Source organism: Passer domesticus, chromosome 11, assembly GCF_036417665.1.
Source record: "Passer domesticus isolate bPasDom1 chromosome 11, bPasDom1.hap1, whole genome shotgun sequence".
Classification (NCBI taxonomy): domain Eukaryota; kingdom Metazoa; phylum Chordata; class Aves; order Passeriformes; family Passeridae; genus Passer; species Passer domesticus.
This window is the reverse complement of record NC_087484.1, coordinates 10,160,670-10,181,706: the sequence shown is the minus strand read 5'-3', so window position 1 is coordinate 10,181,706 and position 21,037 is coordinate 10,160,670. Positions and strand designations below refer to the sequence as shown.

The following is a 21,037-nucleotide window of genomic DNA, read 5'->3' as shown; positions in this document are numbered from 1 at the left end:
GATGAACTTCACTGGCACGCAGTGCAATTAGATCAATCAGGTGCAGTTGGTAATTACATATGACCTGCCCAAGGTAGGATGAAGGTTGTTGTTTGATTTTTCCACCATGCATCATGCATGTTTATTCCATCTTTGATTATGCTACTGTTTATATAAATAACACTGGCAAAACTTCTGAGTGCTCTGAAGCCTCCTTTCCATTTTCTCATCTTCTGCTGAATTAAGAGCTAATGGCATGGCATTGGTCTGACATTGGTCTGATCTGATAGCCAAATTGATGACCTGAGAGACTTTATCTTCTCACCCTTTCAGCTATGCATCCCTTTTGGATGAAGAAACTCTCATGCACACCCTCTCCAACAGAGCAGAGCAATCTTAGTCATACAATATTAGTCTGCAAAATCTGAGCTTTGCAGCTTCATAAATACAAGTGGTAAACAAAACTAAAGCTTCACTTCAGGAAGCAATTTTCGAGCTGTGAGGAAAATTAATTACTAGAACAGCTTATCAGGGTAGGTGGTTGACTCACCATTGCTTGAAGTTTTTAAGATAAGATTAGTTGGTTTTTTTTTAAAGTCATGATTCAATCATGTTCCTGGGAGAAACTGAGAGTAGGACATTAGGCAGTATAATGGCAAGTCCTTTCTGACCTTGCAGCCAGTGAATCTTCTTTGTTTATCTGCCTACCTTATTGGGTGAAAAGGAAAACGGAATGGGCTTTGGTCCATCAACCAACTCCTGCCACACAGTTCTGCTTTAAGAAAATTGCTGTAATCAGATCTCATGCTTCAGGGCTTTAGCCATTTGCCTGAAGAGGGCAGGAAAAGTTTCTCCCTCTTTCCTGCCCAGCTAATGGCTAAATACATATTATGTTTATTTGGTTGCAGCTTCATGTTTAAAACATCAGAGAGTGAACCCAAATGGCTATGGGCAGAGTCAAAGGCAGAAACACAGAAAATGCTCCCTGGCTATTTTATATTCAGTTAGCCATTCCTGCTCACACCTCAGATCTGTGATAGTCATCAATTCTGATGACTATCAGTGTTTACAGAGAAGACATTTTGGTTATTAGGGCGCAGCCACAGAAGGTAGAAGGTACTGATAGACAAGTGGGACTGATACTAAGCCCACCTACAAGGGCAATGTTTGTTTGATGGGAACATCTTAATCTTCTCATATTATCAGATCCTTGCCACTGCAAGATCCTTGTTTGTTAGTGAAACTGTGGTCCCACCTGCTTTCTTATTAAACGAGATCATGAAAGTTTCTTTAAGCCAGAAATGTTTTGGTCCAACCAAACTATAGCAAATAGAACTGGGGGCAATCTAAATTAATTTTTAAGAAATGTTGAAATAAACAAAGATAAAGAACACAAAATGAATGGCCTGCCCCAGTCTTTAAATCTACAAACTACAGCAGTTTGTTTCATAATAACATTATTACCCAAGCCTGTAAGAAACTAAGCACACAGGCAGATCCATTGATCTGAACATCATCGAGTGCCCAAGACTCTTGATTTCAATGCAGAGTTCAGAGGTCTTATCACCTATGTTTCCTGTAAAGGCAAGATATAATTCTACACCTAGAGATGCCTAAGATAATTATACCCTATATAATACTTAAGAAGGAAATTAGATGCTTATCTTTCCCAGGTAAGGAAGATGACACTGTTATGAACCAATCAGTCCAGATTTGTCTTACATGCATTTGTTAGACCCAGTTCTGGGTCCCTATGTATAACCAACCTGATTGACTCAAAATGGATTTCCTTTTAATCTGTGCCAGCACACAGAAAATGAAAATCCATGCCTTGGAAGCAGAACACATTTACACTGCCAGATTTTTTTGCAGCTGCAATGAGAAAGGATGGGGCAGGCAGGCACAACAGCGACCACACCTGAATTCAGACTGGTAGCCTGGAAGCTGGGGACAGATGGTGTGAAAATGAACCAGACACTGAAAAATTCAACTTTATATCCAGTAAGACTATAAACATATAGTGAGTGAGCATGAGATTTATGCTGAAATTACAGAGGAATTCCTATGGATGATTACACTTCCAGCCCAAGCATGGAAAGCACATCCATCAGCATGAGTGTCACTACATTACCAGTGCAGCTGTCAGGCCTCCCATTACTGAACCCAGTAAATACAGAAGGGGACCACAAACACTGGTGACATGGCTCACCAAAGTAGTCATCAGACGGAGGATTCTCCATGTCATACAGCATTTTCTTGGTCAGATGTTCCAGCTCATCCTCAGGCCTGAAGGCAGGAGTGCTTGATGCAGGTCCAGAGCCTGGATACCCACTCTGGAAAAAAAAAAAAAAAAAAGAACAGCCTGTGATGTGGTATAAAAGCATTCACACAGTAAGGGGTTATACTGGCTGTTCTGTGTTGAACTTCATTCCTCATTCAGTGTTGAACTTCCTATTCTTTTTTTTAAGACCCAAGGGATTCAAGCAAGTAAACACCTTACTTAATGTAATGAAAATGGACACTGAAGAACCTCCAGTGAAGTACTATATATCCTCCTAGAATGGGAAGTATCCTGTGCCTCATAATTAGATGTCTACTGGGTAGCACATAATAATAAACAAAGCAGAAGATTATTCCAAGAATAACTTGATACAAACGTTCTCCAAAACTGAAAAAAGCTTCGGAAGCATTTAAGTTCGGACTTGATAAAAGTTTCCAACACTTAACAACACAACATAAATGATAATTCTCCAGCAGTATGGTATATGGACAAAGACAGATAATCCCAAGCTGCTAGTTATTGTTCTCTTCTTGTTTGTTTCAACACAAATCCTGCTGTTAACTTCAGTGAGATCAGGAGCTGGTCCACAGATTTTTAGTACTACAACTACAAAGGTTTTAATACGTGTGTAGAACCTGAGATCTCTTGGCCTTCCTAAGCTAACAGCTGCATACAGTATTTGCAGCTTGTCTCAGAGAGTCTTGTCCCTGGAAAACACCATAAGTATGGCATATTTTGAGAAGCAGAGAAATTGTCTTGTGCCTAGAAGTTTCTTAGAAGAAGCTGTTTGGTGTCCATAAGGAGAAACTCGGTCATCTCAGGCTTAAAAAATGCTGACACCAGCTCTCCTTGTGTGAACTGCTTTCTTGAAAGGCTTGCATATGAAAACTAACTTATTTATAAAACACATCATTTCAGTAAAGCAAGTGATTTTATTGATTAATTGCTGCCTACATCATGGATTTGACCTTTGATATGAAACAAGGAAACATTTTCCATGCTCCATAACTACTTAGATAGCAAGAAAATATAAAAGCACTGGAGAAACAATACATTGACCAATTCTAGGGACCACATCTGACATGATGAATCTTTATTGAGCCAGTGATGTTCAACAGAGAACAGCAGTTTTAAAGCACTGCACTTCAAGACAATTAACTATATGTTTCCATGCTTTTTTCTTTCAGGCAAGAAGGAGATTTCAAATGAGACATCAATCAATGCAGAGAAGGTCTCAGAATGGCATGTGACAGGGCCCAAGTGTAAAGGCAGTGCTTCAAATGATGTGTAGACAGAGCCCAGCAGAAGAGGCTGGTGATGAGTAATGGGAAATACAGGGATGGGGGCCTTCATCAGCTTCAGACCATGTAAAGTCTAGGAAAGTAATGTCTGTTATGGAATGGCAGAGGTCATTCTTTTCTGCATGGAAACTGAAATAGGCACAAGCCACACTCTGTTCAAAGAAAAGGGCAGTGAGATACCTAGAGCTGAAGCAATTTGCCCAGTATCACACAGGGGCTCTAAGGCAAAGACAAATCCAGGCTGCTGGGAGCCCTACACTTTCCAGCCTCACGCACTTGGGCTCTTGCCTGGAGTTGCAGACCTACACTGAACACACTGCAACCCAAAGCCACTGCACCTGCAGGCCACCACAGCCAGGCTTTGGCAGGAGGTGGGTGAAGCCTCTCCCTCTTTTCCATGTTGGCTTCTCATACCTCCCAAGTGGGGAGCCCTCCATAACTAATTCGTAAGGCCTTGGACTAGGCCCTTTAAAATGAAAGACCAAATTCTGCAGATTTTCCGTTTTGTCTGACTCTCTCTGGTTTTGGAGGCCACACTGCCTCATACATACAATAAATAGGCTGCTCTCGTATTTTATCTACATTGCACTTTTCCAAACCAGGCAGATTTCCTATCCAGTACCCAATGTCAGTAGAAATAACAAATACCAACCACAATGTTATGAGACACTTTGACTTATTTTGACTAAAATGCTCTGCCTTTTTGACCAGCATTTTAGTAGTGCTAGGCACATCTTTTTTTCTCCCATGGCACATGCTGACTACGTGCCTGCAGGAAAATGCATTTCATGCATATGAACATGCTGTTTGCTGGGACACGCACACACACAAACATAGAGAGGAAAGTGTATCCTTAGTTCAATATAAAATGCTTGTTTCAGCAAAACAGTTTCCTTCCTCCTCCTTTGTTAGGTCAGGGTAAAAATATAACTCTGGCTTTCCTTACAAAAGAGAGTTGTGGTGTTGTTGTTTATATTAAACTTCCTCTATTTTCTCCTGATCTGTACAGTAATCAAGGCTGTCTAGAAATTCAATTTGCTGTCTGATCTACCAGTTAACTTCATGCATTCTCTTTTCCCCATGCACACACCTCAATGCACACAAATATCCACTTCCTTAGCTAGGCACAGCTCAAAGAAAGGGACTGCATTGACTTGCAGACCCCAAGCACCACTCTTGTCTGGCTAACCACAGAAGCAATGGGGATGATAAACTAACCCACAAAAATGGAAAAGAGCCCAGCAAAAAGCTGGCAGGAGGGACTATGCTTTGGAAGCACAGGCACCTGAATGCCTCCTTTGCTACTGTCATCAAACACCAAGCAACTTCAGGGAAGAGAAGATTGCAGGAGCAAGCTCAGGAAGAGAAGAAGATTGCAGCAGCACGTGCAGGTGCAAAAGCATTCCTAAACACTGTCCTGCATTCTTAGTTGGGATGTTAAGGAAAACACCAGCACTTCCAGGGAAAGCACCAGCACTCGCAGGGTTAAGCCCTGTAGCAGAAAGTCTCTTCATGCTACAAAGGAAGTGAGCTAATTGCTTGTTCCACTATCAAAATGCTGCCACAACATCTGGCTCATCTTCCTTATTAAAGTTCAGTTCCTGAAAAGCCAGGTCAAAAGAAGCAGTCGTGTGGAATCACTGCATAATTATTTTGGTACACAAAGCTGATACTTGCTTCAGTGCTTCCCTGGCACATGTTTTCTACTCCAGACCTGTCTCAGATGTAAGGACTGCCCAGAAAAGGCAGCTCTGCAGTCAGTATGGTGCATTCGCCAACAAGAACTTTCCCCATCCCCACACAAATATTTACCCATATGGGAAAAAACTGAAGTGCAAAATCTGTAAAGACATCTGAAGATGATGCTGTGATGAATGCACCATCATTCAGAATACACTGTATGTGGTCATTTTTCTTGTCCATTTGCAAACATTGTAGAAGAAGCTTCTTCTCTCTGGGAGAAAATAACTTCAATTACATGTTCCCAGTTACAGAAACGTGGAAATTATCTTCTTTTCAGGAGGTAGAATTAGCTGAATTTGGAATTGAAAGGCAGCCAGAAACATCTTTCACTGATAGTTACTTTCTCTTCATATTTTTTCCTTCTTTTTCAACTGCATAAAGTTAGTCCTTTCACTTCACTCACCAAAACTAATCATCAGTTAAATAGTATTGCAGCATCATTTTTTGTTCAATGGTTTGACAAAACCACTTTTTTTCTTTTTTTTTTAAATTTATTGACTGTCCAAACCCATCACAAACTTTCAGAGCAAGAAATCCAGAATAGTGCCACATCTCTCATGAGCTGTGCTCCCAAGGAAGTATCAAAATTGCCTACAGCTGTAATTCAGTTTGTAATTAAGGCCAGCTCTTACAGAGGAGATGCATTGGAAAAAAAATTTTAATTCTTGATTTATTTTCCCAGTGAAAGGTTACAGCTGCCAGAGTACATAAAGATTCCTGAAAAGAGGATTCTGCCTGGAATCCTTGCAGCATGCACGTTCCTGGGTCTATTCCTGATCAGAGGGTAACTCATCAAGATCCTCTGAGTCTGCCCTGCATGAGGAGATACCCACTGACAGCCAGTGCCCTCCAGCCCACACCAGAAGACCAAAATTTCAAGTGTTGGGCTGCCAGGAGAGAGGGCCCTTCTGGGACATGCCAGAGTGGAACACACCACCGGTTCCCTCGCTGCCCACCTGCCCTGACCCCCCACAGCAAACCAGCAATCCAGAACGTGCAGCTCTGCCAGCAGAGCCCTCCTTTGTTTAACACTGCCTGGCTTCGAAATAGGACAGTTTTGTAACTGCTTCAAAGCTCTAGAGGATATTTTTCTTTATTTTTAAACTTCATTATTGCAACTGTATCCTCACTTAACTATCCATGCACATTGTCTGTCCTAATCCTGCTAAGCTCTCAGTTTCAGTGATCTCTTGTGGCATTAAGCTACACAGAATTTGAGTAATAATAACAATAGAAGTATTTTCTTCTGTTTTAACTTCACAGCCTGCAATTTTGCACAATTGTCTTTTTTTTTTTTTTTTACACTGTGAAACTGGGATGCAGACAGGTAGGAAGGGGAGGTATCCTGTTGATAGTTTTAAAAGACAGTAGAGCCAGAATGCAAAATCATAACAGAATTGAGAAGTTTCCTGGACTTTTGAAAATGAGGCTGCTCATACAGATGTCTACTTTGACTCACCAGAGCAGAGCTTTTAGCTTACAGTCACAAACCCAAAATCTTGGTCTTTGTGTACTGATACTGAATTCAACAGGCTCACCATACATGCACCCTAATTACTCTGTAAAATGAGTTCAGCAATACTTCTGTCTTAATTAATCAGTGCAGCAGAGCTGTTCGAGCTTCTATGACATAAGTCACTACACAGAGACAGAGCATTTTATTAAACATCAAGCATGGTAACAAAGAACATGACTGTTTTGTCCTTGGATTGTTTTATGCTATTATATGTAAACAGACTAAGTAGCTTTTCTTGCTACTCTTCATATTCTCATTAATGTTTTGAATCTGGAAGGGCTGGTTATTTTTTCTTGGTATTATAAAGACTGGATAATCTCTAAACACCACCATCTGCTTCTGGCTTCTGCACTGAGCATGACTGTGTTAAATGACACCTTCCACTGCTATTTTGGCAAGTCCTTGTTTCTGCTGGACACTATGGACTGTTTATATATTCAGAGTTAACAGCAGATGTGCAAGATTTTTATGGAGCAACATTGACCATTTCTCATTATAAAATACAAAGCAGTGGCTGTTTCTCCAAATAATAAATTTTTACATGTTATCTCAGGAAACAGCAGACTTAAGCTATATTTCACATACAAAATACTACATTTTAATGTCCCATTGGTGCCTAAATGTATATACAGAAACAAATGCAGCAGTGCCTGATCTTGCCTGGGGCCTCTTGGCCCTATCATTACACAAATATGCTTTGCTTGTCAAGGCTTATCTCATATGAAAAGGGGAGCAGGCTGTTTTGTTTTGTGTTTTTCTATTAACCCCACTTATTTTGGTAACAGACATTTTAGGCACTTTAAAAAAAAAGCCAAGAACTCGAGGAACAGCTGGATGGTACTACTGAGAGAGGGAATGAGGCACCATTATTATACCCATATACAAATAAAGAGACTGTACCATTTTAGCCCTATGTTTTTGGCTGGAAGAGCTTAGTCTGCTCCATAAAATTATATCAGGAGGTTGTATGCTTACTCGTCTATTTGTTTCAAGATCAAAGGCTTTATCCTGCTCCAAGCTGCTTGCCTTGCCACATCTCTCTGGGCTCAGATTCAAGCACTCCCTTACTCCCATGGATCATCACCAGCAATAAAGACCCTACAGGCTGCTTCTCAACTCTCCTCCTCTTCCCATCACAATACTGGGGGCTTCCAGGATGGTCTTCAAAGCACTAATTATTTAAGCATTATATTTACTACCATCAACAGGTCAAAATCCGCATATCAGAGTAGAAGCCATAAGCTTCCATAGGAGATAACAGTCTCTCTGCTTTGATCCTGCGCTGCACAGCAAACTGCTGTACAAGAGTCTGAATTCACTTGGCATCTTGGCTGTAGATCCTGGGGTGCACAGTGCATCTAGGACTCCTTGCCTGGGCAGGTGATGAGCCTCAAGACTTGTACAGGGCTCCCTTGTGCCAGTCCAAGGTGGCACTACTGAAATTCATCAAGCTGTGGGGGGCTGCAGTGGCAGTGACTGGCACTCCAAGGGCTCACTGTCTCATCACCAACCAAGCCATATTCCATCTAACAGGACAAGCACAGAGGCAAACCTAATAAAAATGGGAATGCTTCAGTATTCATACTGATGAAAAGATGTGTGTGCTGACACAGTACTCAACTCACTCAGATGATTCATTGCCACAATGAAACAACTGAAAGAAGCACATTCCCTCCAAAGCCTACCCTTCCAGAAGCACCTTCTCTCCAAAGCCTACCCTTCCAGAACCACCTTTCCTCCAAAACCTACCGTTCCAGAAGCACCTTTCCTCCAAAGACTACCCTTCCAGAACCCCTTCTCTCCAAAGCCTACCCTTCTAGAATCACCTTTCCTCCAAAGCCTACCCTTCCAGAACCACCTTTCCTCCAAAGCCTACCCTTCCAGAACCACCTTCTCTCCATAGCCTACCCTTCCAGAACCACCTTTCCTCCAAAGCCTACCCTTCCAGAACCACCTTTTCTCTAAAGCCTACCCTTCCAGAAGCACCCTTAAAATCCAAGCAAATAACTGAGCTTTGCCTTTTCTTAAGTTTTTCCTTTGCAAATCCCTTCAGGAAGGCAGAGCTGAAGGGTTTCCACAGACACTGAGGGGTGACATGGCGTGACGGGCTCACGCACATGGCCGGTGCAGTGCCTGCAGTGCCCTGGGAGCTGCCCAGCAGTGCCTGACCACCACTCACCCCCACAGCTGGGGCTGGACCCAGTGCTCAGCACCAGCACCACCTGCCCTGCGGTTCAGCTTCGGCACCCAGCGAAAAAACAGGCGGCCCCAGCTGCGGGCCTTAGCAGGTAACAAAAACAGAAGTGCCATGGCATCACTTGTTTCAAAAGAAAAATAAATCTCACCATTTTAATGGTACTAATTTTGCATATGAAACTTGCATTCATACTGTATTAACAGTTTAAATATAGCTTTCTTGCCAGAAGCCTGAATAGGCTAGAAAAGATACTTAAAATATGCAAATTGTGTTTCTGTTTTAATACACAAAGAAACCTAAAATCATATCACTTTCCATCACCAAGACAGGTTTTAATATAAGGTTTTTTCATGTGAAAACTGTAACAGCAAGCAAATGGTTAACCAAGTGTGTTTAACTCACTATCTGTAATCTCACTTTTAGTCGACTGTGACATGGGCCATTACACTTCCCAGGACACCAATGACTTAAATGAAGACTACATATTTTGCTTAACATTAAAAGATTATATATATAAATTACAGTAAAAAAAAAAAGAGGCTTCTCAGACTGGAGCGGGTGCTTGGTTCAACATCCATAGCATTGGAGGGTAGGATTCCTGAGCTTTATCCTCAGCAATATTCTTAACCAGTCTGATCCTGCACCCTGCTGTTATAAATGGTGTTCATAATGCTTGGCTGTCTCAAGAGATTTTGAGAGGCTCAACGAACTCTTCATTACAAAATGCTTTGAGATCTTTGAATGAAAGATGCTGAATGAGTACAATTCATGACTTAATAATTACTTTTACTAGACAAAATTGTGCCTCCTTTCACTCCTATGTGTCTAGATTTTGTCTTTTAAGATTATAACTTCAAAACAAACACTGGTCTCCCAGCAGTGGTCTTGTATAAATAAAAGTGATAAGAATAATATTTGAGGAAAAAATAGTGTGGCAAAAGCAAATTACATTCCTGCTGGACTCAGAAGCTTCTTCCTTATTTCACAACTGGGAGACTTTTCCATTTTACTCATGTTCCAATCCCAGAATCACCTGTTCTCTTTTCCTTATGTGTAGCTGCTTTCATTCTAAGATCTTTCCTGTTTTTCCTTTAACTTTGCACAGGCCATGTTTCTCAAAGAGGTTACTGGATGGTGCCAACCCCTTTTAAAAAAATGGGCACAAGTTCCTTTGGAAAGAAGATAGGGAGCTCCAAACATGTCAGAGAGCGTAAGCACTGAGTACGATCCTTCATTTCACTTTGAGTCTCTCAGGTAAATGAGTCAGGGAAAAGGAGTCAGAAATTTAAGAGACATCTGGATTCTGTTCAGGCCATCTTATTGTGCTCACCTCTTGGCCAAGGTGTGCTTCAAGGGTGACAAAAAATTTTCAAAGTAACACCTTTTCCAGTGATGCAAGAGAAAAGAGAATTTGCAAATAATAATGAGAACATTGCTACTCATCGAAGTCACAGGGAGCTTGCACCTCCAGGTCTTGTGGTAAAAGACTGTAGAGAAGATTATTTAAAGAATACTGACACAGCTCAAGACAATATGTTAGCAGTAAAGATCAGAGTTCACCTCATCTCTACCTGAATTAAAGCATCTCTATATACCATCTATATGGATGGTTTTGTCACTGAATTGCTTTATTGACCTTTAAGAGACTGAAGCTTTACTGCACTTAAAACAACTAATTCTCCTCATGAAGAGCCCTCTGCAGGTATCTGTAGGTCACCTGGATCTCAGCTCAGTCATCTAACATCCCGTCAAGTACCATTTGCAAGCACGTGTTATTTAATTAATGAGGAGCAATCTCCTGGCCCAACAGTGTTGAGCAGACCACACTGCCACCACCAAGCCCTGGCCTATCTATCTCCAGCCCAAACAAGGACAAGAGCCTCTTCACAAAATTACCAGGCTGGAGCTGGTCATCACTGGTGATTAAACACTTAGAGAACCCTTCACCTTCCATTCTATGGAAGTTCCCAGCAAAAGCAGGCAGTTTGTGCACAGACCTGGTGCTGCTCGCTCACAGAAGAGTCTGGGGAAGGGTTTGGCAGCCAGCTCTCAGTGCAGCTGCACCCACAAGGCATTACCTGCACTTGCACATTACTCTGCCTGAGCACACCAGGCAGAGGACAGGACACACTGGCAGTAAGGAGAGAGGTGGTGAAATTAAACAGTGCTATCAGGAGCAGAGGGAGTAATACCCAAGAAAAGAAGGAGGAAAGAGTGAAGGGCTGCAGCCTCAAGTCAGTGTCATCTTGATAGCCTAAGCACTGCTGCTTTAGAAGAGACTTGTACACGTTTCACTATCAATTACCTCAGATAATCAGAAATAAAATTTTCAGAACAAAGCAGTGCCAAATTCTATACTGCACTTGGAAGAAAAAGGCCAGGGTAAATGCCCGTCATCTAGATTATAATTTATTTCACCCAATGTACTTACAAAAATGATCTCTCATTTGGCTCACAGCAGTAGAAATTTCTCAACAAAGTCATAATTCTCCTGTAATAGAGTCCAGGGCAGTAAAGTATTACTCAAATAAAAGCTCCCAGTCTATCTTGAAAAACTGTACCTGCTCAGGAATTTCCCACAATCACACGGGAGAGGAGCTGAGAAAAGGGCAGCAAGAGAAGAGGAATGATTTTTTCTCAGAGAGCACTGCAGGATGAAGACCCAGCACATCACAATTGGTGGCCAAATCGTGGCAGGGAGCCAAAGAAGCAGGGATTATGGGCTATCAAAAAATGCTGCAGGAAGTTTCACCATGGCTATTCAATATTCAAAGGGTCTCAACCTTTTCCTTTCAACCTGCTGGAAGAGGAGTGAGTTGGCTGCTCTATTCCTGTCGTGGATCCTATGAATCCTGCTTGTGCAGAGGGCAGGAGATGACCCTCGGAGGGGAAGAGCCCCAGCAGCAGAGAGGTGAAGGTCAGATCTGGAATGAGGGCTCTGGCAATGTGGCGAGGGAGGCAGGGGAAAGAGCAAATTAGCATTTAGCAACACAAATACAACAACTAAAAAAGGCAGAACTACAAAGACAAGAGAGAAGTGCTGGTAGGAAGAGGGGAAAACCACTCAAAAGGCAGCATGCAGTAAGTGATTTGAGCCAGAGCCCAGCATCAAAGGGGAGGATGGAATGAGCCAGAGAGGATGGAGAAGAAAGTACAGCCTGGCGAGCAGCTTCTAGAATTGGCAAGAGTCCGTGCAGAGAGGGCACATGCACCCACCACAGGTAGAGTGGCTTAGGGAAGACCAATGTGCAAAGGAGCTGCATGAAATGGAAGGTAATAGCACCCTCAGAGCAGGGAGCAAGCAGGAAAGCAGGACCAAAGGAGAGGCATCAGTGTCAGCTGATTTTAGTGAATAATTTCCTTTCTACAGGAACTATCCAATGCTAATAAAACCCAGAAGTTTCAGATCGGTCAGATGCTTCCAGACACACATGTGTGTGCATATGCATTTTTGATGGGACAATAGAGACCAAGGGCAGAGCACTACACCCTCAGTGTCACTTTTGATTCCTTCATGGAAGTTGTATATGGCGTTTCAATGTCACACAGTCCTCCTTTCCACTTCTCCTGCCACATGTAGTGTGTGATCCCACATTTGTCACAGGCGTGCTTTCCAGCCAAACAGAAAATTACTTTTATGGCCATGATGCTTAAGATGGCAAATGCATAGGGGCTTGTGCTGTGAGCTACACAAGTACCTATGGAATAAAGGGCAAAGGAGAAGGAATTCTGCTTGGTGCTGGAGCCAGAAGGGAATACAGGATTCCCCAGATTCAGAGCTTTTCTGCTACTTATCCTCATCCTTTGCTTTCCCATCAGCCTCTCAAAAAGCCCCAGGATCTTGGCAGCCAAAGCAGGCTGTGCACTAAGGAACGGAATCTAACTTCCCCAGCTGCAGCCTCTAAGGCTGCTGTCATCCTGAGGGCACAGTCACTGTACTGACATACAGACCTAATGATCTACACTGTTCAAGGCATCAAATGCTTTAAGAAATTCACCCTGTTCAGAAGGCCATGCTCAAGCTGTATTTCTGTGCCATCTTTTGTGTGAGGCTGGGACTGACTCTGAGGAGGTCAGGAAGAGCCTGATGGCTCAATAAATGAGACACTTGGGAAAGTGAGTCAAACTGACAGCTCAACAAGATCCATGTTTAGTTGTCAAAATATTCCTCCATATACAGAGATGCAGCTAAGAAGGCTGTCCACATCCTCCACATCCATCCTGAGCTGGAGGCAGGCTTATCTCACTAATTGGTGGAGCAGTACTTTGTGGAGAATGGAGTGAACTGGCAAAGATGGTGGCAGGTGCAATTAGAGCTGAGGAGGCTGAGGGCTGTGGCTGTACACAACATTGTGCCTGGACCATTGTGATGTATAGGAAAGATCATTTTGTCCATGAACCATTTTCGTGTCCTGTTCAGCCACAACAGCAGCAGCCTCCTGTATTTTAATGACTGAGAAGCTTGCAGGTTGACTGAGCAAAGGCTAAAGGGGAAAAACAAAGGTGTATATATATAATTTTGCTGAATTTACTTGAAAAGGATGGGCTAGGCATTCAGATGGTGCAAATCAGAGTTGCCCCAGGGAACTCGCTGATTTACACAGCAGTGGAGAATCTAGCTCAACATGCCAAAGTGAGCAGTGTACTCAGGTGTACATTGGCTGGTTGAGAGGCACTATTTGAGTCAACAAGGCTGTCCAAATCTGTTCCAGACTAACTGCAGCCCCCTGAGTCCTCAGCTGCATTTGTCTCTCACAGAACAAATGACACGGGGAGAAAACTGGCTTCTAGACTGCCAGACCAAGAGTGAACACAGACAAAGACCCCATTCTCTGAGGATATGGGTGATTGAAGCCAGCTTCCTTGCAGGTGACACTCCAGGGTTTACTTAAAAATAAGTCAAAAGTCTCTATCCCCATCTCTGGGGGATGTGTCAGATTGGCTTTCATGGGCTCCAACTCCCAGCTCAAGCTAACATGTTTTTCAGGGCCTCCTCTCTCCTGGCTCCTTTTGAGGAGCTGGCTCCCTCTTTTAGAGGACATTCAGAGCAAGCATGCCTCCTCCACCTCCTTCCTCATCTGCACTTATTCCTAAGAGCCATGCAAATTTCAGCAGCATGTCTAGAAAAAGTTGAGAACATCAAACACCACAGACTCCTTCCTCTTCTTTCTCTCAATACAATATATTCTCTCCATGCTCCCTTTCTATCCTTCTGCATTAGTTTTACAGTATTAAATAAGGGACTCAGACCCCCTCCCAGTGACCCTCATCTGAAAATCACTCACACACTTTAGAGGATTTGCAACACAGAGGATGAGAAAGTGAGGCCAGCAAAGCGCTGGAAGGGATCGCCTGGGGAGAGCCTGTGATTTCCATCACTGAGGCTTTTCAGAGTAGGAACAAACAAATATTTGTGAAGAATAGCTTAGGCAGAGTTGATCCTGTCTCTGAGCAGCAGACAGATCTTCAAGTCTGTTCCAGCTTTACTATTTATGCTTCTGTGATTGTGATAGCAGTTGTGACATATTCTGCAACGGAGCTGAGCAAAGCCAGCTGAAAGCCCTATGGATCATCTTTAGGGCTGAAGCTGCTTACAGGAAAGGAAGCTCATATGCAGTGTTAAGTTACTTGGTGGTTTTGTTCCAAACACTAAATCAAGGAAAGTTTGTTCAGCAATGGTAAGACAAAGAAGCTGGGTCCTAAGCAGGCCCTGCCCTGCTTTTACCATCTCCAAAATGTTGTATCTCTAGCTTTGACTCCAGGTGCATGAGGCAGCACATTCAGAGCACCCACTGTATGGGCAGTAAATATTTGTGTTAGACAAACAGCCGGCTTCTTTTGTCCTAGTCCTCAGGAATGCCCATCTGGCACTCGGTGCTGAATCTCTATTAAAACCTCCCAGAAGCTAGACAGGATGCAGTGAGTCTGGCCAGGAGCATGGAAATGGCAGGCAAAAAGCATTCAGAAAATCATCGTAGGTGCCCCAGACTGCAAAGTGCTCCACATGTCTGTTGTGCAAAAACCCACGTGTGTCCACAGTGGATTGAAGGAAAGAAGTTACTCCAGAAACATTGATGCCAGCTCTCCCTGCAATACCACCTTCTGGGGAAAACAAATGGTAGGGGAGCTATCTAACCTACTCATCGCAAAGTCTTTATGCCACAAGACACTATTTACTAGCTGGTACCAGACAACATTCAAGCAAGAACAGAAAGTCACTTTCCCAACGCTCCTTGTGAATTGCTCCCATCTGTGCAAGAGAGCAATCCAAAGCCCTTATGCCCATGACAGCGCTGCAATCACACGCTTCGTGTTTTACACCCAAAATAGCGGCAGCCAGACCACGGCGAGGCTCGCGCAGCGCGTGCAGCTGCGCTGATGAAGAGGAGCCACTGGAAGCGCTTCTGGGGGCGCGGGTTGCTAGGGAACGTGGCAAAGCCCTGCAGATTTCCTCGCTGGCTCTTTCCCCTCTTCCCATCTCGCTCGCACTGTGCCAGCATCTTCGCCCCGAGAGTGCCGCTCTTCCTGTCTGAAGTGTGCAAAAACAAATCTGCCAGCAACAATGGAGCACGATTGCTTGGCATGTGTTGCTGAGGAAAGAAATCACTCTAGCCTTTGATTTTCAAAGGCAGACAGCTGACGGGTTGGGAAAAAATCCATTCTCCATTTTCTTCATGTCTGTGTGTTATTTCATTCCACCTGTGCTATGGTTAAGGGTGGGTGGCAAGCCCAGGTGGCACAACTCAACAAGCTGAGTTTGTGGGAGCTGTGTCAGCTTGCAGATGGCAATCCTGGTGCCCTGAGTGTCACACTGTGTCCCCTGGACCCCTTCACTTCCTCTAACATGCTCCTCCTTGGGAGGTGGCTGCAGGAGCCAGCACAGTTCTGCAAATGTGGCTGGGCACTACATGGTGCTCCCACTGCTCCAGTGGCCAGCAGGACTTATGGAAAAGGGTGCACAAGCAAAGGAAGCACTACCAGAGAACTGGGAGGGAAAAGAAATTTCTGCCTTCTTAAAAAAGAGCTGAGAGAAGAAGAGACCAGTGACCAAGGTAGAAACATAAGGCTTTCCAGTATTAATCAATCTTTAAACAATTTGACTGAATGATTAGGAAATGCAATGCTCCCTACTGAGGCATTAGAGATTTACATTTAGATGTTAGGTGTTTTTTTCCACCCTGCATTATTTTTAGCTACTCGGTGATGCTAAGCTAGTGGTGGCTGCTGTTGGATCGATGAGGCTCTCCTGTGATGGCAGCTGGGTGAAATATGCCAATAGGAAGTGGGATATCATTCACTCCAGGATGCTGCTTGGAATCCCTGTCTGCATGAGGGGATAGTGGGTGGTTCCCCAAACTTGTACTCACACACTGAAGCTGCAGGCCTGGACAAATGCCCTTCAATATCAACAGGGACTTAATTAAACCCTAAAAGCAGCACAGAGGAGACACCTAACAAGCTTGTGTAACTAAGAAATAACAAGAGAGAAAAGAGATTTGGAAGTGATTTTGAGAGATTGCTTAAAAAAAAACCACCTTTATCCCAAGAAGGAATAAAATAAAGTATGCATTTGACCTATTAGACACATTAATTCTGGAGACAGAGGATGAAGCATTTAATTCTCCTAGTAACAGCACACCACAAATATGGGGTGTCCACAATGCTTGTACTCATAACACTCTTTGGACAAGAGGAAACTCACATGATCCCCAGGGCAGACCAAGAGCTGCAATTTCTACCCGTTGCAGGGTTGCATCTTTGCAAAGAACCATTACCTGATAATGAAGGGGTAAAAAAATCCAAGAAATGTAAAACAATAAAGTACTAAATATTATGTCAAAAGATTAATTTCTTCTTCACGCCAGGTAATTTGTAATTAGACTGTTTTGAGATAGGAGGATTTATATTTCTTCCTAAGAACAGAGCCTCTTACTGATTGTGACAGCATGATCTCTTATCTCCTGACAAGCCAGGCAAGGATGGTCAAGGTCTCATCTTGAACTTTGCTCAGCAGCACAGCAGCAGCACACCAATATGCAAATATCTTCCATGGAGTCATGTTACGTATCATGTGTCAACCTCTCCATAAACAAGGATGAGTCTCATTTTATCAGGAAATACAAAAAGCTGAATGCAAATGCATGCCTGTATATCAGCATTCCTATAAAGAAATTTCCTTGCACCTCTATGTCATCATCCTCCTGAGACCCTGGAGAATAACCTTAAAAATGAGAAATAGTGCCAGCATCTCCTAGAGAAATTGTGTGAATGCTACTATCCCACCTTCATTTCCCCTTTAATCTACATTTCAAAAACTATATTCACCTGCAGACACATGCTAGGTTGATACATGTCAGACACACTTTACTCTTCATTTCAAACCATATGGTTCTAATAATAGTGGCTCATAAAGGAGGAGTATGTTTTCACTTGTAATTTTTCAAATCTCATCAAAAAAGGGTACAACACAGAACACTGCAGACTGCAGCACAGCACATGTGCTCAGTCACATTTTGCACTGCTCTGCACTTGCTCTGCTAATGGACCTTAATTAATATTCATAACTAACTCAGTATCAAGTGCAAAAAGAAAGTGGTACAACTCTGTGTTTGCAGAATGGTACTTTAAATTAAAACAAGCAATGCAATTGCAAGTTTATTAAAAGTGCATTTGGAATCAGACTGAAGTAGACTTTGGAAATAGGAAGGAACAGAGGACATCAAGTTATCTAATGGGCTTTTGGCAAACATTTTATACCACAAATAAATTTTCCAGTAACACTGAGACAAATGGTCAAGGCCAACCTTAACATCTTGGTCTTGGCATATCTCAACAACCTCTCTAGCTAAAATCATCCATTGGACACTTCCAGGAAAGATAGGCACTAGGTTTCTCACAGAGGAAAATCAGCAAGTAGCAACCATAGCTAACTTAATCAAGCTTAATGGAAACAAAGGGTTGTGACTGGTATTAACACCCTGGTCTAGCGGTAGGGGATTTCCAACTCATTTTTATGGAAAAAAGTAGCATTCACAAAGTCATCATAGAGTACATACTGCAACAGAGCATTTAATATAATAGCCTGGCATCATCTGACCCCAGATGAAAGAGTAAGAGGATATATTTACACTGCACATGACTCCCGCCTCCAAAAATGCACCTCAAGGCAGTAACAATGTGATCTTTTAGCCAGTGGTGTCCTCAGCTTGCCACAACTCCTGTGCCAATCTGCCACAAAAGCAGAGGTGTGTGCAGGCAGGCTTGCTGAGGGGAGCTGGAGCACGGACAGCAACCCAGCACACCTTGTTCTACCACTGAGGCTCTCGCTGTCTTCCAGCTGCCTCCCACAACTCTGAATGAGCCTGAGGGCCAAGCAAAGTCTTCCAGGTGACTTTTTGCTTATGGAAGAGAAACCCAGCAAGCCATAGAGAGGCTGAGCTGGCAGGTGCACAACGAGCTGCGGCAGACGCGTGTCCTTGGAGAGCCCAGCAACGTGCACGCAGCCAGAGAGGACACACAGACTCAAGAGTCACACCTGATCTCTGGGCTGAGCTAAAACCACGTTCTCTGAACCCAGGAAATCCTACAATGGAGCCAGGCTTTTTCCAAGGGACAGAGGCAAGGCGTAAGGCCATGTCATTGGTATAGTTTTCAATTAAAAGCTGAGACATCAAGCCTAATTCGGAGAGGTTATTCCTGGGGGTCTATGGGGGACAATCTCCACTGAGGTCCAAGTCACAAGTCTGACCTGACTGTACACAAACACACCTGAAGAGACAGTCCATTTTTCTAGGGGCTTCAGAATAAATAGGATCAATTTTCTTATCAGGTATTTGTCTAATTGCTCAGGGTGTCACAAATTTCAGTGCAGCACAAAACATTAATTCCCACCTTCCTGCTACGTTTTTTGCCTCAGTTCTTTGAGAGCTGAAGCCTTATTTTTCACCTCACAGGTTAGGAGACCAAAAGACAGTAGCAAGGAAAAGAATAAGATAACCATCTGCCTTCTCAAGCAAATGTCAGTTGTCTCTTGTCATTCAGGGAATCCAGCTGTTTGCTGTACATGCATATTCCATTAAATACAGATAAGTTTCCATCTGTGGCAGAGATATTTTGCACGAAGTTAATGCCAGAAGCTTACATTCTTCTTTTAGGGGTCAGATCTCATGATACACATGACCTCTACTGAAAACCATCCAACTGGGGACACTTCTTGTTAGCATCACAGAAAGAATCATTAAAAAGCCAAGCCTTCTAAAATGGGAGTGTGGGAAAAAAATCATGTTGCTAATAATCTAAACAGCTTATTTTCAATTATGCATTTTTAGTCCATGATCTATTTTTTCTCTTATCAGCAGCTTTTGAATTTTCAGACCAGATCCCTGCCAACACCTGCTCTGTCTGCTCAGTGAGTACTAGTGCTAGCACATAGTACTAGCTCTAGTACGAGAACTAGCTGATGCACAGTTCACAGCTGCCTCCCCTTTGCATCCCATGCACTCTCCCAAAGCTGGCTGCTGTGTTTCCAGCGACCTGAGAAGGAATACTTGTTCCCTTCGTAATTAGGATTCACAGTAAATGTGGGAAGCGAAGCAAAAAGAACACAATGTTCAAAGCTGCCACTCATGGTTAAATAATTAGTCAATATTACGCTCAAATGCTGCCTCCAGTGTTCATGCCAATCTGTACAGGGAGACATTTGTCCTTACATTACTTTGGCGCCTCGTTTCAGTAATTTCTATAAGCTGGCAGCCTGGCCTCAGCAGAGAATGGGTCACACCACTTTTAATTCAGATAGATTACTAAATACAAATAAGAATGGTGAGAGATTAAAGGTGGTGAGGTGTTAACAAAGCTTTGGTAAAGTAATAGATGCAAGAAATCCTTTCACCTGATTTTTATAAAGTGGGCCTTGTCTAAAAACAAGGGGCTAATTAGCTGATAACTAATGCAGAACCATAATCCTGTTTTGCCTACATGTTCTGCTATAGTTACACACAGAGAAGTGCTCTTGATTTCCAGTGAGAGGGGATTTGGTTGCTTCTCCTCACTGCATAGGAACTTCTTTGCACAGTGATCTGTGGGTCTTGGTGGGATTTTGAAATGCTTCCCCCAGTCTGGAAACTGCAGTTTGCTGGGACACTGCTCTGTCTCCATGTTCATGTTGTGCCTCCTTTTTCGTGGCTGTATTTTTCCCCATAGCATTCGTGTGTGCTAGAAGGATTTCCTGACAAGAGGAGTTGTGATGGCTTATAGCTGATCTAGAGCTGAACTTGATTCTTTTAGAGTGCTAGATGATGCCTGAATGAATGCTGCTGCTTGTCTAAATAAGCTAAATTAGAAAGAAAGCACAAAGGATTTCATGAGCAATAGGAACAAGTACAGACCAACTCCTGGAATGTTCCTGCGTCACCTGCACAGCCATCCTAAAACTCTTCCGTCAAAGGAATGGAGACTGTGTCAACATTTAGCTTAATTGCCTAGCAGCTGCCTGGCTCATACCTGGTTAGGCTGAGGAAGTTTCACTTCCACCTCATGTCACCCAGAGGCAGGAGTACTGCAGACATGAATTTTCATTCTCTTGTAAAAAAGAAGCAGTAAGAAAAGCCAGCACCCCTTCCAGCTCTGCTGAACCATGAAGCCTCTGCTGGGAAGCTGTCCACAGGGAACAACATTATGATCTTAGGAAAAATCTTCCAATGCTTTTCACCAAGACTAAATGCTTTTCACCTGCACTGTGGCAGGGCCCAGACACCCTGCCCAGCCTTTAACACCATGTGAAAGAGGGGAAACAGCAGAAACACTGATAAGAGAACTCTGAAATTATTCATTTTGTCTGAGTTTTACTATGCAGGCCTGACAGTGATTTCATTAATCAGATAGCTCACATCTGGATTGCCACCCTCCCCTGGCTGCTTCATCCATCCACACACCTTGCTGGGGAAAAGACAGTGAGATGGGATCCAAATTAGAAAAATTATTTATGATTACTGAAGTAGAAAATTAATTACTTTTCTTCC

General features: G+C 43.1%; 1 protein-coding gene across 16 annotated transcripts in view; it reads right to left on the bottom strand.

Moving 5' to 3' along the window:
- LPP (LIM domain containing preferred translocation partner in lipoma) overlaps positions 1–21,037 on the bottom strand; it is a 331,648-nt gene that overhangs the window by 81,775 nt on the left and 228,836 nt on the right. For all 16 annotated transcript variants that reach the window (XM_064385623.1, XM_064385626.1, XM_064385629.1 and 13 more), the window contains one exon: positions 2,189–2,312. In XM_064385623.1, the coding sequence (XP_064241693.1) occupies positions 2,189–2,312 (124 nt within the window). The remainder of the gene's footprint in view (positions 1–2,188; positions 2,313–21,037) is intronic.